At 39.7% G+C, this 16,438-nt stretch overlaps 2 protein-coding genes across 8 annotated transcripts in view; both read left to right on the top strand.

Annotated features, from left to right (window-relative positions):
* The window catches only part of LOC103458009 (solute carrier family 22 member 6), a 40,751-nt gene extending 37,115 nt beyond the window's left edge, over positions 1–3,636 (top strand). For 3 of the 4 annotated variants that reach the window (XM_081602701.1, XM_081602700.1, XM_008398530.3), the window contains 2 exons: positions 444–656; positions 1,087–3,636. In XM_081602701.1, the coding sequence (XP_081458827.1) occupies positions 444–656; positions 1,087–1,165 (292 nt within the window). In that variant the 3' untranslated portion in view covers positions 1,166–3,636. The remainder of the gene's footprint in view (positions 1–443; positions 657–1,086) is intronic. The other variant, XM_008398531.3, reaches the window with a different exon arrangement.
* Positions 3,637–8,916: 5,280 nt separating this feature from the next.
* Positions 8,917–16,438, top strand: part of fynb (FYN proto-oncogene, Src family tyrosine kinase b) — a 74,038-nt gene continuing 66,516 nt past the window's right edge. The window contains exon 1 of one of the 4 annotated variants that reach the window (XM_008398532.3): positions 8,917–9,123. The gene's annotated coding sequence lies outside the window, so the exon portion shown is untranslated. The remainder of the gene's footprint in view (positions 9,124–16,438) is intronic. The other 3 variants (XM_008398535.3, XM_017302296.2, XM_008398533.3) reach the window with 3 other exon arrangements.

Raw genomic sequence — 16,438 nt, 5'->3', positions numbered from 1 at the left:
TATTCAAACATTCCTAAATAATAACCTTGGCCATTTTCTGGTTGCTCTATTGCATAACTTATTCAGGCATCGACTTAAATAAGAAAAATCTAAACAAATTTCCAGTTTATTATCCACTAATTTAACATTTAAACATTTTGATTCAACATTTAAAAACAAACTGAAAGTCAGACTATTTTAACAAGTTTAGATTTGTTTTTATTTGTTCACTGCTGTAGATTATTAGTTGTTGTTTTTTGTTTCTTGTATTGCTGTGTATCAAAAAGTTACTGAACCATGACCGTACACCTCTGTTATACACCGACATCGAGTCTTCCATTCAGCTCACTTCTATTTTGAGACAAATTCCTGATGACTGCCTACATTTCCATATGCTAATGAAGTTCCTTTGTGAACAGCCTGTCTAACTGGACTGTCTGCTCTCTCACTGCTCTGATCTACAGGCAAAACGGGATTGGTATAGGCTCCATGTGTGCGCGGATCGGCGGTGTCCTGGCTCCAATGATGTACCTTCTGAGGAACATCAATCCTCATGCTCCCATGATTGTCTCTGGCCTGTGCCCGCTGCTGGGCGCTGGGTTGACCCTGCTGCTGCCTGAGACGGCCAACAAGCCTCTACCGGACACGATCAAGGACATCGAGGGAGAAAGCCTCAGGTCTGACTTCATAGGTTTTACTCTTCTGTTCAGGTGATGTGGGATTAAAACTAGGCCACGTGTGTAAAACATATAGATTTTTTTGTATAGTGTTGTCTTCCTTATCACTCTGAGATATTTCAGCAAATGGCCTTTTTGAGTCTAAATACTCCAGTTAATGATAAACTAATTGCTAAATTAGTTGAGGATTATTTCAAAGATTGATTCATAACAATTCATCAGACTAATCATTTCAGTCCTACTTGCTGTTGGACTTTTACATAGAAGCAGTAAAGTATTTTTAAGTGAGTATGTGTAAAATTTAGAGTTCTGATTACCTTAGCACGGCGCTGCATGTGATCAAATAAAAATAGTTGCAGAAAAAAGTAGCAAAGTTTTGCTCCAAAGGTCTGATGTACAAAATTTCTTTCTTTTTTTCCCCTCCTTTCAGTAGTAATGAGGAGGAAGGTGTGACGGCAGCCATCTTTGATCCGAGGAATGTTACCATGGACACCCCCAGGAAGGATTAGCCTCCCAGCACTGGCTGACATATGTCATGTGGCATTCAGTATTTTTCAGTTTACGTTTTTGAGACATAAGTCTTTACTTCCAGTGGAAGTTTCAGTTAAACTTTGTGATTATGGGTCTTTACAAGCTACCCAAACTCTTTAAACAATGGTATGTGTGAAAGTGTTTTTATTCCTTCTTGATCATTTTTGTATGTTTTTTTTTTTTGGGGTGGGGGGGGGGGGGGCGTTATGGAATAATTTCTCTTGTTCCTGCGTGGTAAATTTAGTGAATATAGAAAGTGTCATTCTGGTAAAGATGTGTAAAATTCTTATAATAAATGACTAAATTCCAGCAGCATATCATCACAGAAGAATGTAGAAAACTCAAATCTCTAATGTAATGTGTGTTTATTAGGTCTGAAAGTAAATTCTCTGAGGAATAATTGTTTTTACAATTTCCTCAACGGCACAATTTTTGGACGACTTCGTTGAAGTTTGATGCTGGAAGCCACCAAAGTTTAGTTTGAAACCGTCTGGTTTATGATGCCTGTCTATCCAAAGTTCTCAGTGCCTTGAAACAAAAACATGAGCCCACAGCAACACAGAGCCTTCACCATACTTGTTACTAAAAACAGATCTGATTAAATTCCCAGCAAACTCTACATGTTTACATTTTTGATGGTAAGACAGGAAGGGGTTTTTTTTCTTACATCATTCCCAAACTAGTCTAATGGTTCCGTGGAGCCAGACTGTCACATTTTGCTGGCTCCTTGTTCTGCCTACCTGCTAAAAGAAATTGGCCTTTGTGTCAGATTATGTTTTTCCCTAGAAAAACTGAAAATTATTAGAGTTCCTATAAACTCTGATCAATATCGAAATGATTAAGGTTGGGATTACAACATTGTGTTTATTGCTTTTAATTTTTTGATTGTTTTTGAGGGGTTTTTTGTTGTTGTTTTTAGAATTGCCTGCACAGTTGATGGCAACAAAAAGGTCCTGGGTTGGAATCCTGACCAGGGCTCCTTCTGTGTGGAGTTTGCATGTTCTGCCTGTGCATGCATGGATTTGCTCCGGGTACTCCGACTTCCTCTCACGGTGCAAAAACATGACTGTCAGGTTAATTAGTCTCTCTAAATTGTTTTTAGGGGTGTGCGTGCGTGCGTGCGTGTGCGTGTGTGTGCGTGTGCGTGTGTATGCGTGTGCGTGTGTGTGTGTGTGTATGCGTGTGCGTGTGTGTGTGTGTGTGTGTGTGTGCGTGTGTGTGCGTGTGTGTGTGTGTGTGTGTTGCTGTTTGTCCTGTGTGTTTCTGTGTTGTCCAGTGAAGGACCAGCGATGTATCTGGGTTTTTCCACGTCTCTCACCAAACCACCATTTGAAATATGTACCAATGACAAGAATGTAGACAGTACATGTTTGGAGAACCAATAATTTTGCCACTGCTAATTTTATTAAATATAACTATTCCTCAACATGGGATTTTTACCCCACTCAATTAATGCACTTATAATAGACTGTATTTTTCAACATTTTTTTTTTTTTTTGTTGAGATTATTCGGCTGCTACAAAAGATAATTTAATCTTTTTGTAACAGCTTTAGAAGGTAGGGCATTTTATTTGGTAAGGTATTGTACTTTGTAAGAATTTTATTTATCCATATGTGTATAACAAGTACTGCCTGATGATGAGTTGGTGGTGCCTGAAGCTACAGGGAGAGCAGACTTTAACTGAGTCCTTCAGAGCAAATTAAACAGGCCATCCTGAGACACTTTCACCTCACAGCTCGGTTCTGGATGTGTGAAAACAAACAGTTCTCGTCTGATGGTATCAATCAGATGATATTTGTGCAATTTCATTTTCTTTTTTTTCTTTTCTTGCATTATTTTGTCTGAAAGTTATATGGTTAAAATAAAGGGGCCCAGAGGCATTTTGTTCAGTATTGTTCTCCCAATTTGCTGTCCGAAGTTTATCGGCGCCTTCCTCACCAATAACGGCTGTTAGCCTGTGAACAAAGCCGTCTCTGTGAAGAAACTGCTTTCCCAGACTGTTGTGAAGGACTTTCTCCGGCTTGCTGGGAGTTCTAACCTTCAAAGCATCCAGCAGCTGTAGGACTTATCATTCAGACTTTGTTTTTACTTTGTTTTGCCTCATCATGTAGTTTTGCTTAAGGGTTTGCTGCTACATTTGCAGACCTAGGCCAGTTGAGCTACGGCTGGCGCATCTCTGCTGCCTCCCACTGGCCCAGTTAAAGGCAGGTGGGAGTGGAAGTGCCTCCATGTTTACAGTGATAACTCGCAGCAAAACATGTCTTTGAGGAAACTCTCTCTTGTGGATAGAGGGTGTCACCTCCTCTCTGGCAGCTCAACCAGTATCTGATATGTGAAAAACTTTATGTCTCATCCATGCATCTATGTACGTTCACGTTATTTTTCAGATTATGTTGTTGATACTGTATATTTTTACTAACTTTGCGAAATAAAGGTTGTCCGAGAGCATGCATGTGTCACAGGGTGTTTATGTGGAAATCCTTGAGATAATTTGAACTAGAATGTACTCCAGTTGTTTGAAAGCTTAGGCGTGTAAAAAGTCCAATGTCATATATTTTGTAGGAACAAAGCTTCATATAATCAGAAGCAACTGTTTTAAGACTACAAAATATTGACTTTGATAGATTCTAAAGGAATCTAAAAAAATTGGTTCAGCATATAATACTGATGGATCCTTTGGATCTCTGTCAGATTGAACTCGGCATCTGACTAGGCTGCTCCAAAATGTTTGGTTGTTTCTCTGCTAAGCATGTCTTAACTATTTTATCTGTGTGGTTTGGTTCGTCATCCTGCAGGAATGTCTGGTGTTCCTCAAGCCCAGGTTTCTCTGCAGTCTGCCCAGTGTTGTTGCTTCTTAGCAAAACGTCATGCTTTGGGGATTTTTTCAGTCAATGAGAAGGATGATCTAATCAATGTGAACAAAGACGACTCCACAAAGATTCTTATCTTTAAGTGTCAGCAGCTGACACTTTGTTCACATTGATTAGATCATCTTTCTCATTGACTGAAAAAATCCCCAAATAATGATGTTCCTACCACCATGCTTGATCAATGAGGTTCTTGGTATTGAACGAGTCTTCAATTTATTACTAAATCAAGGTTCCATTAACATACCCAAATAAATTGTTTGGCTTCCTCCTTGATCTGATTCCATGGTAACCAGCAGTTTGATGCATCTGCTGGGCTGTGTGCATTAAGATGTTGCCATCAGCATGGCCTAATGTTTCCATCAGCATGGTCTAATTCTTGGATCCTTTGACTCTTTATCATCTCTCTTGTCAACAGTCTTACATGTATCACCTTTGGCTTCCTACTAAAAGCCACTTTTAGTGGTAGGAGTAAGTAGCCACAGTACAATCGTCCTTTGAACCGTCGTCATTTAAACAACATGACATGCTCTTTACTTATAAAGTAAGTTGAATAGAATTTTTTTCTCTGATATTTTAACGCACACCTACTGTATGTCATTTGCCGTAAGGAGAAACTTGTTTGCCAAGATAAAATATCCCCAGGGATATTAATAATTTTGAATTGATCTTTGACTTTACAGTTTTGTACCACTTTCTGTTGGTCTATCAGATAAAAACCCAAAGAAACCTGTCAAAAAAAGTCTGTAGCTGCAACAAGATAAAATGAGTCAAGAGGTATGAATATTTTTGCAAGGCACCGTAATTCCTCAACTCCCGCAGAGTTTTTAGCAGACAGACTTTGGTATGAGACGGGGTTGCTTACATGCTGGCAAGTAATCAATGGGAGGTGGTCTCTCTGATGCCATGTGGGAACCGCTTTAGCTTCTGAGCCGGGGCAAGATGGCAAAGGCTAAATGTGTCTGTCATCACTGAGACATCACACAGCAGCTGACAGGGCCGTGCAGAGACCACTAAAGGGGCAGGTGCTCAAAAAAAGGGCACATCTAACCGCATTCTAGGACAGAATATTAACAAAGCCACTCAGCTTTCAGAGTTTAATAAACAATGATAAATTACAAAAATGTGACATATACAATCAAAGCTAACGAACATCTCTATATATGCCTATGTAAGATATTTTATTAGGAATTTCTTTCTGCAGGTCTATTTTGTTATAGGAAAGTATTGCAATATTCAAACCCGCAATTTAGCAAGATATGTAAATCAGAGCAAGAGCACCAGACATATTTTGTCTTTACAGAATTACACTATTAAAAATATAAACAAGGGCACAATGCCACCTTTTAGTGACTGTAATCTAAAAAAGATCTGCCTGTTTGCTGCAGTGGAGATGAAGATGGTCCATTCAGGAAAGCAGAGCTGCATCAAACTTTAACATGGAACTGCAGAAAAAAGAAAAAAACAAAAGCAAAAATTTAATTGTTAATGAATGTCACCATGAGAAAAGCCTACTGAGTTTTGCTTAAAAAAACTTTTTTAAACATTTAAATCACATTCGTCTCATGAAGTGCATTTTTTTGCAAAACAAACTTATTTGTGCATGTCAGAAATCTTTTCTTAATATCCTAAGTTTTTGTTTGACTCATAGTTTTGCTTGTGATTCTCACATGACGTTGTGGGCAGGGCCCAAAATCACAACAAAAGATTTCTGATGTGTGCAAATAAAAGTTTATGTTTGGCAAATAACTAAGTTAACAAGACAAAAATTTGTTATTTAATTTTAAAAAAAATTAAACAAAATGATTTGAAAAAAGAAATCATTACAATTCCAAAAGTTTTGATTACAATTTTATTTTACTTAACTGAGGTTAGTTCTTTTCCCCAATTGAATAATTGGAAAAAAAAAAAAACTTCATACTCTGCGAACCAGACCCTAAACTTACTTAAAGTCTGGATTGAGTTTTTCCCCTTCATTAATGACACACTTGTATTACATACATCTATCATGGTAATTCACAGTGAGTTATTTTTAATTCTAAATGAATATCTTTGTTGGACTTTTATTTAAGTGTTATTTTCCTTCAAGCTAGATTTACGTAATGCCAGAATAAATGAAATGTACATCATGCAGTAAAAGAAAATTAGAAGATCGGACATATATCCATATGGAGATGATCGGTTTTGGACGGGCGATGTGCCTCGTACACAGGGAAGAAGCTTTTAGTTATCTTGCTTTGCTAGCAAAGTCGTTAGCTAGCAGCTAGCTAATAGCACAACAACAACAGCCTAATGTCTATATGATAGAAATACTGAATCGATAGATAAGAACAGTTTCTCCTCCCGCTCAGTAGTTCTTCAGAGAAAGGCAGAAGCAGAGGCCTATCAGTGTCTGTTGTTGTATTTCATTACCTCTCTGCTTAAACTGCGACTCCGAGCTGAAGCAGAAAAGTTACTTTGTTTTCCCTCATCTGACAAGCAGCAAGTCTGCTCTACTTGATTCACCAAAAACGTTTTTTTTTTTATTCACCAAAAACTGTTCTGTAATCTGGAACGTTTGCTACGTTGAGCTCCAGTTAGCCGCCTTATCTCACTGCGCGAGAGGCAACTGCGTCATGCGTCACGAGCAAAAGGTCAAAGGTAACAAGGTGACCGGCTTATTATGTTGTACAAAAAAAATAATTAGCAAAAAAAAAAAAAAAAAAAAAAAATAAAAAAAAATAATAATAATAATAATAATAATAATAATAATTTCACTACATGTTATGTGTCAGAAGAGGGCTTAGAAAATAATACAAAAAATAAAAATAAATTATTTTTTTTTTTTTAAATTGACCAAAAGGGCACTTGGGGGCAAGGAGCAAAAAGAGCAGGTGCTCAAGCCCCACCCCACCTCCCCCCCCCCTCTCTGCACGTGCCTGGCAGCTGACACTGAGGCTCAGAGGGGCCACGGAGCCACAACACCACCCACTAGTGGGCTGTCAGGGCACTGCTGTCGCTGTCATAATTTATCCTGCTTAGTAAAATGTAAAAAGGATAAAGGGTAGATTATTCAACAACTATTAATACACAACGGAGCCTGATGTGAATGCTCAGTTAGCTTTCCAGTAATGGTAAGTTATTACTTCACCATTAGCACAACTGCAGCAGAGACACAAGCTTGATTGACAGCGCTAAGATCCTCCTCGTGGCTCTGATTGGTTTATTCTAACCGGGAGCTGTTTATTTCTGCAGATGGATGTCGGACCAGAGAAACTCTATTTTTTTCACAGATTATCTGTCTCAGCATGTACTTTCTCAACATAGAGGCAATTTTTTTGCCGATATGGGGAAAAATACATATTGTTTATAAAAGTTACATAGCCTACTTCAGCTTTTTTCTGAATAAATAATTACAATATTTCTTAAGGAAGTTTGAAAAAGCCTGAGTATTAAGGCGGCTGGCGGAGCATATTGTCCAGAGGTTACACATGTATATTGTGCTGCTAAAGCAGAAAAGTGTTATTCTAAATGTAGACAGAAGATGGCGCCCAAATGTTACAACCTGTAAAAATGAATCCACTCGCCTGTCTATCCGTTCTTTTTCTACACACTAAGAGGCCTGGAGCCGATGTCCAGAAGTCACCATGCACTCACAAAGGTCATTTTGTTACAATGCAAGCCTGGCAAAAACTCTACCAGTTTCAGCGCAAACGATTTTGTTTAAAAGTCGGCTAAAGAGTTTTATATCAGAATAAATTATGGCAGGCAGACTATGAACGAAGAAAGAAATGGCTCGTTGGATTGTAAGGTTTGTGTTAAAGCAACCAAGAAGTCCCTGAATGGTCACTCTAGAGGAGCTACATGGCTCTGCTGCTCAGATGGGATCATCTGTTCACAGGAGAAAAACATGTTCCTGAGGGAGAATGACAAGAAGACAGCGCAGTTTACAGAAAGCAAGTTAAAAGCTGCTCTGGTCAGATGAGAGCAACGCTGAACCTTTTAGAAAAGCGCTAAATGTGAAGCGAAACAAACACACCCCACCTGAACACGGCATTCATACAGCGAGACCTGGTGGTGACAGCATCATGCTGTGGTAATGTTTTAAATAACTTTAGATTGATGAGGAGGTTCTTTCAGCTAGATTGTGTTTTGCGGCAATAAAGCAGAAAAGTGCAGTACTCAAAGCAGTCAGGAGACGTCGGAAACCCCACACTGCAGTTCACACACCTGTCAATTATAGTTGGTTAACAAACAGAGGTAAAAACAGCATCTCATTCAGCTCCCCAGACAAATTCAGACTTTTAAAAAAAAATCATATAAGTTACTACAACAAACACCTGCTTTTGGCTATTGTTTTATAAATAGCATTATCTCAAAATTTACCCGACATCTGTGGTATAGAAATCTGTGTATTTACATCCAGCGCTTCACTCGAGCCCCTTAAACCAGCAATGATTGGACAGACCTGCTGCCACTCAAACATCACGACTCGGTTGTGTAGTTTTATACAGCTCGGGTTTTCCAGCTGCAAGTGAGAGCGTATAGGTAATCATCCAGAAAGGGTCTGGAAAGTTAATACTCCAAGGTGAACTGTGTTATAAGTTGGTCACAATATTTGGAAACATGCTTAAGCTAATAACTTACTAGGATATTTGTAGTTGCATGGGACCGATTTAAATTGGCTCCAGTTTGAATGAGTTTGCTCACTATAAAACGTTGTAATTCAATTGTTGGATAATTTGTGTACAAATACTTACGATTACTTACCACGTCTTAATAAGTGGGAAAACAAGTTCGCTTCTCCCTCCCCAACTCTCCCCTAAATGCTTCTGGAGCCGACATTTGTTTACCCGTCGCTGTCTATGGGGATATTTCCGACAGCTCGTGAAGGCATCGCCAGTCTCATTGTGGCCCTGTAGATCTAACGCCATCACACGCAGCGGCTACTACGGAGCAGCAGGGCGAAAGAAGAACAGGGCCGCCGCCGCCACCGCCGCCGCCGCCGCTCAGCCTTTATTACCGACACATTCGTTCAGCTTAAAGCGATGGAATACGGCGCTATGGGACATTAGTGCCGCTTATATCGGTAAGTGACGCTCTGCTCTGGTTTTCCACATCATTCTGCTCTGTCCTGTCTCTAAAGCGCAGTGAAGAGCTGGGATTTATTCATTTCCACCCACAGACAGTATTTCTTTTTTTATTGGCGTTTCTTTAAACATGAAGGCAGTCGGGCAGCGTTAGCTCTGTCGGCCGGTGTTTTCCTCCTGCTGCTGCTCCAGTGGGGCTGTGGAGCTGAGGCGTCGTCCTGGTTTGAACGTGATGCCCTGGTCGCTGCTCCAGCAGCTCACATCCTCTTTGTGACTTAATGGAAGAATCAACACGAAGCTAATTAAGCTGGTGCTGGTGGGGGTTTGAGGGGGTGGAGGGTGGAGGGGAGGGGGCTCTTAGTTCTCCAAGCACTGACGCATTTTGATCCTCTTATTTACCACAGTGCCCCCCCACCTCCTCCCCCTCCCCCTGCATCCCTGGCTTTCCTCCCATCAAACCATCAACATCTCATATCGATGCTTGGTGGAGTCAGATGAAGGACACATGATTCGGCTTCTGTGTGTTTCTGGTGATGCTGCAGGGTTTTGGGGGGTGAAGCTGTCTGGATCCACGCTAAGCAGTCGGTGCAGTGCAGCTTTAAATGTGTCTGAATCATGAGGCTGGAACACCACGCTGCTGCTCAACTCTTCTCAACCAGTTTGTGGTCCTGCTTCCAGTCACCATCCCCACATTAATAGTAAGGAAAACCGCGACCCCAAAGGATAGTTTTGGATCCTGTGTTTGACTGGCTAATATCTGTCTTCTTTTTTTTTAATGTGGCCAATCAGATGAAAGTTTCAGTGGATTGTACTGACCTAGATGCCAAACCTGAAAGTGAACAGGACGTTGTGATTATGAAAAGCAAGAAATTCAATTTAATTGCTGTTGATATTGAAAGTTTTCCTATTATTGGTAAAGCTTCAGCATAATTCAGTTCAAAATGATTTACCCCAAAGTTAAAGGAAATGCTTGGGTACCCTTGTTATCCATCCACAAAGAGCGCTGTGGATGGTGATGCTGTGCGCAGGAAGGATCTCCACTAGCAGTCAGTCTTGCAACAAATCAGCGGAGGCCTCTGACAGAAGATTGTTGCTGTGTGATAGTCTCGTGACTCAGCTCATAGATGTTGGAGTTGGGGATATTGAACTTCCTCCTCTGCTCTGCATCCATGAAGCCTCTTGTTCAACTCCTCTGGGATTTGGGGTCATAGGTCAGATATTAAATTAGCTTTTCAAATGCTAACTGGCTGCTCCCAAGAGGGAAAGTCGGAGGTAGCACACCGACCCCAACCTCATGGCTAATGTGTGTTTAAAATAACTTTATTACTGAACAGTTTATCTGCATTTTTCATTGTTCATTATATTGATTCTACACACAAACAGGTGCAGAAACCCTGTGAACATGTTTTTATAGCGTTTTTCTGTAAATATGTGCCTCATTGAGTACAACAGATAAATCCTACTGATTTCTGGACTTGCATGTTGGTTATTTATTCTGAATGAAACTCCTGACTTCACAAGTGAATGTCAATCAGTGTACGTTGCACTTTTTCTCTCCATTTTCTTTTGTTTTGTTTTGTGTGTTGTTTTTTCTTTTCTCTTTATTACTCTTCAAAAATATCGGTGGTTTAGAATACTTTGAAAGTGTGAAATCTTCTGGCTGTTTGTGCTGATCAGCTTTGCATTCGGCTTCATTTTCACACAAACTCTTCAGCTAGAGGTTCGATAAAAGGCGATGAACTTATTTCAGTCCATGCAGCTAAACTTAGCAGGCGTATCTATATTTATGCTGTGGTCTGTAGCGAAACCACTTGAACACGTAAATACTAACTAAACATTGTGATGATATTTTTTTCGTTTTTTAGCATGTTGCACATATATTGTGGCTTCAAATGATCCCAAGTCATCATCCCTCCTCTCCCATGCTTTATCGTTAGTGTGAGAGTCTTTGTGTTTAGCTTGTGCCCAGTGGTCGGAGCTGAAGACCAACAAACTACGTCAGATTCTTCATCTGCAGCAGGGCTGACACTTAGAGGCCGTTAATCACCACCTTATCTGCTGGGATTGGTTTTCAGCATTTGCTTCTCTGATTTGAGTTGGATTGTGTTTTAAAATGTAATGCCTGACTTTCTATTTCATTCCTGCACTTGAAGGAGGGTAAACCGCAAGTAAATATATTATTTCCTGTTATCTTTCCATCATGCAGCAGCACTTTTTCTGTAGTTTCTAATTGGGGTTAAACATTCTCATCACCTCCGTTTCCTTTGAGAACAGTGCTGGGTGTTCCGCCATCTATTGTCTTGGCAGATAAAACCCCACCAGGTATGGATCACAGCCATTTTGTTCCACGAGCTGGGTTTGCAGAAAAACTAGAAGGTCACTCGGTTTACCGGCTTCTCGCTGCAGAGAGTGTAAGCAGGTTGTGGTTTCCAGCCATGTGGCGGTGAAGCACGCCGAGTTGAGGTGCTGCAGGTGCAGCGAGTATCGTTCAGGTGGATTCATCTTTAGGGTGAGCTCTGTGCAGAACCAGCAGTCCTGTACAGTAGAACAGTAGTTTATGCTTTAAACCTATGCATTCATTATTCCACGTAAAATGGCGGCACTAATTATTATTAAACAGGTTTTATTAAATGTTGCAGATACATAGTCATCTTCTGTTTTTTTTGTGTGTGTTTTTTTTGTTTTTCAGAAAAAAATTTCCTCTCATGTCAGTAAACATGAATTGATCAAGGTTTTCCTGTCCAATACTGATTCCCAACTTGTGCAGCAAATTTTTATACTTGTATACACACTCATTTTAATTCCAACCTGGCTGTTTTGTAAAGTTTTAGTTAAATAAAGTTCAGTGAAGTGTTGGTTATCGACTGTTAGAAATTGTTTAAATAGTTAGACATTTATATTCATGCTCTTATTTTGAAATTGGTGAAGTCTGTTTATGGACCAGCTCAATTTCCTCTCCTCATGTTCTCTCTTTTATTATATGACACATGGAAATTCTAATGTTAAAATCAAACTGTTGATCGACAGTAGTTTCCTTTAAAGAGCAGATATATTTTGAAGTTAACGCTGTAGCATTAGCTTCTGCTAAACACCATGTTGGTGTAGTTCTTTACGGTTGGTGGGGTTAATGTTTATGGTTAGTGCTTTAGTGTTGGCAAAGTTAGCCTTTTAGCTAGCATCACACCAAAAACCATCAGAAACCTTTCTCTATAAAACACTTGCTGATTGTTAATGAGTTGATGGGAACGGTTTAGTTTTGATGTATCTACTAAACGTATAGAAAAAGATTTTTTATCTCCTTAGCGACTAAATCAAGAGAAAATCGAAAGTTTCCGCTGTGTGTCTGTCTGATTGGTCAGTTCATCTCTACGTCTCAGGTTTTCCACCTGGTTTTTATTCTGCCGGCCATGATGGAGAGCTCTTCCACAGAAACAGGAGAACATGTTGAGCTGAAATGAAAGGCTTAGATGATAAACCAGAGCAGATGTAGACCGCGATGTGTTTGCTGTCATGTTCTTGTGGTTATCTCTGTTTTCGTTAGCGGTCAGTCTTTTCTTCCAAACAATCTCTGCTATCCTCCTCCTCCACCCACAGATCAGCAGGGAGGAGCTGCTCCACTTTAATTAGTTCTGTAGCAATATGAATAAGTCTCTACCAGAAATGAGAAGAATGATAAAAATGTTGCCGTGATTATGAAATATACCAGAACCCACTTCAAGGGCCAATCGCTTAGCTGATAATGAACTTCATTCAGTCATGTTTCCACCAAGTGAACACAGAACAGCTGACACACAGTACAGTGACGGTTGCCTTGGTGATGACTGCATCAGGCCTGTTCCTTGCGTGGTAATATTTCTGAAGCAGGGGTCAAATCAATGTGAACGCACTTGATAGAGGTCAAGTTGAGTAAATTGTGAGGGAAGATGCTGATGATGACAAGAACTGACATCATGAGACTCCATCAGTTCCCCTGGCAGTCAGAGTATTTCGAAAGCTTTCTGCTTGGATCAGGTGTTGGAGACTAGATACTAATAAGATACATTTTTATAACCAAAGTAAGTTGTGTTTCTTGGAATTTCTTCACACCTACAGTTTATAAAAAAAAGAAAATCCAAATTTTTTTCACATTACATGTCCAAGTCCAGTTCATTTTATCTGGATTTTATGGAACAGAGCGACACAAAGTTGAGCAACATTGGCAGAGGTAAAATGATGCAGGATGTTTCAAAATGTTCTGCAAATATAAATCTGAAAAGTACAGAAACATTTGAACTGCCAGAGCTGGGAAATGGATTCAGGAGCAGTGTCTAAACGACAAAATGTAAAACGTAATTTAAACAAAAATATCTTTTCATTTTAATAAGAAATGTTGTAAGTGTAAAATGGAAACACCTCTGAGGAGTTTCAGCTATCGTCTAGAAGAATCAGGTTCGAGGAATGAACGTAGTGAGCCCCTTTATGCCTTTTTAACAAGTTGTAATCTGTATGAGGAGTGTATTTTTATATCTTATTGCTAGAAAATTTTCCGTAATAACTTGATATAAAACCTGCTATAGCGAGAATCCTTCTCATTTGAACAAACTTTGCATCTCATTATTATCATTATTTTGACAAAAACGTTATTCTTCTAGTAAAAAACTTTCTCATTATAACAAAATGTATTTCTAAGGTGTGTCAGTTAAACATTTGTGTAGAAAGTGACGTACATGTGCATCCAGCCCCCTGAGTCAGCTCTGTGATCTGAACCGTTCGGTCAAAGCTCTGGTTGGATGTTTTGGCTGTTTGTCCTTCTCCAGTCATTTTCAGCCTCTTAACAAGTTGCATTATCCACCTGTGTCTATGTCCTTCCAACTGAACACAACCCCTGGCAATGAGAAGCATCTCCACAGCATGATACCACCTCCACCATGTTTCACTATGTGAATATTTATAGCAGTGGTGTCCAAACTTTTAGGACAAAGGGTGAAAACCCCCAATCTGACAGTCCTCAAGGACCAAAATGAGCTTTATCCTGACCATAAAAAAGGCAAAAATAGTCTTATTGCGAGTTCGTTCTTCTTTACTTGCACAACAATGAATTAAATAAATCAGTGTGACATTTGCCTTAATGTTTACACTTGTTTAACCTTTTGGGCCGATTAGTTTCTTCTTTTTTTTTGGTCTATAAAAATGTTTTAGATCTCTTCCAGCAATAAAAGTCAGTTTAAAACATTCACTGTGTTTAGCCCAAGTGTTTAAGCAAAAAGTGTCTATTTCTATGAAATAAAAACAAAAAAGAAAAACTTTTTTGTGTCGTTCACATTCCATTTAAGGTTCAAAATATAAACCCTAAAATAATTACTCGATGTCTCCACAGGCATCGACTCCATATGCCGGATGACCAAATTTGCCTCATTCTTCAAACGCAGTCAGGGGACATGCAAACTTTCAGTTTTAGGTCTGATGTGTTCACAGCAAGTCTGCTGTGTCCTTGATGTGACAAAACTCATCTGGTTTCCTTTCAACATTGGCCTCCATCTTGCCATCTTTGTAAAGTTGCACATAAATTCTCTCTTAAGTGGCGATGGGATATTCGTGTGACATAAAGTAGCTACACCATTTTTATATGCATTTTCGAACAGGGTAGAATACACCAAAACTCTAGAAGCTAAAAATTAGATGTCGAATAAATAGAGTCAACAAAGCCAAGCTGACAGAAAGCGCAGCTCCTGTTCATCAGGAGCCCTTCTGTGGTCTCAGCCTGAAGCGCAGAGCTACAAAACCAGCTGGATAATATCACGTCTGAGTTTTTCTCAGAAATACGATAATTTCCACATCAAAGAACGCTTTCATAGACGACTCCTTCAGATGTGGCTTTCAGCTGAAGTCCTTCTTGAGATGAAAATTTGTTCCCTTAACGAGCCGTGATGTCGTCACGCGGAGCCTTCGTGGCGTCAGACGAACCCGACTCGCGCGCTCACAACTGGAGGTCCGTTCAGCCGCTCCTCTGTGCTGCTCCACGTCAGACAGGGACCGCTACAATGCCGCACTTTGTGTCATGCTTACAGTGGAGGGGAAAGTCGCTCTCCATCCGTCTCTCTTTCTCTCCCGTTCCTGCTGAGTCATGGTCCGCTCTCAGGCTCAAGCGAAGTTGTTGTTACACACAAGTAAATAGTGCGCGGCGCGGATGAATGCGAGCTGTCAGAGCTGCTGGAGAGCTCCCCATCAGATGGTCATCTCTGACTCTGCAGCGGGTTACAATTGCTTTGGGTTTTTCAGTATAGTTTAATTTTATTTTGTTGTGACATTCTGTCTAATTGAGTTAGTTTGAATGAGTTTTTAGAGTGGATTAGCTCGTTTTTATTAGTTATTGTTTAGCTTCAATTTAGTTCTAATAAAGTTGTAGTTTTAGTTTTTCCATACCCTGGTAAAAATTTAGTGGCAGAATTCAAAAAGGTCATAGTATTTTATTGTAATTATGGATATACCAATTGGGTAATGAAGACTCAACAGTTGAGACCATTTTCAACAAATGTATTCAACTATTGTTAAACAATAACTGACTCTGCTGTTTTCTCCCAACTTTCACTGTCGCTTTTTTTGAGGGCCAGCTTCAGTTCCACCAGCAGGATTAAGCAGTGTCATAACTCACCAACAGCTGGTGTAAATTGCTTGTGTGCAGTTCAAAAAGCTAATAAATAGATTCATAAACAAAGTATATTGCATACTTTCAGTATGCATTAGTTAGCTTTAAAAACACATGATGTAGTTCCGGCTAGTTTTAATTTTCCCCCATTAATTACCGTTTTTATTTATTTCAGTTACAAAAATGTTTTCTCGGTTTCAGTTTTCGTTATTTTGTTCTTTTTAGTTAACTATAATAACCTTGGTCTGCAGTTCCTTCATTGGTTCCATCTTACCTCTAAAGTGGCTGCTGATTAAAAGTTACTTTTACAATTACTAAAACATGCTTGTAGTGTCACAGTGATATCCAAGGAGGAATGAGTGCATGACTTTCGTGATGTAAGCATTTCTTTAATTTTTCTTTTCTCTGAATTCAGTTAGCCTTTTGTCTTGCTTCAAGAGCTGACGCACATCCTGTTTGCACGCTCCCTTATCGTTGGCCCTGCACTTCCACCTGCCACAGCTTGGCTTTTTGCTTGATTACTACGTGCAAAGTCAGTCAGAGCCTTTCGATTGCGGCTTCATTTCCTCTGAAAGGAATCAGAGTTGCTCGTTTGCATCTGGTGCACAGGCAAGCCGAGCTTCCTCTCATACCCTGCCCAACATTTTTCCATTTTTAATCTCCCTTTGCTTTTTTTTTTTTCTCCTCCC

The sequence above is a fragment of the Poecilia reticulata genome, chromosome 21 (genome assembly GCF_904066995.2).
Source record: "Poecilia reticulata chromosome 21, P_reticulata-male-v2, whole genome shotgun sequence".
Taxonomy (NCBI): Eukaryota; Metazoa; Chordata; class Actinopteri; order Cyprinodontiformes; family Poeciliidae; genus Poecilia; species Poecilia reticulata.
This window is presented reverse-complemented; position numbering and strand designations above follow the sequence as displayed.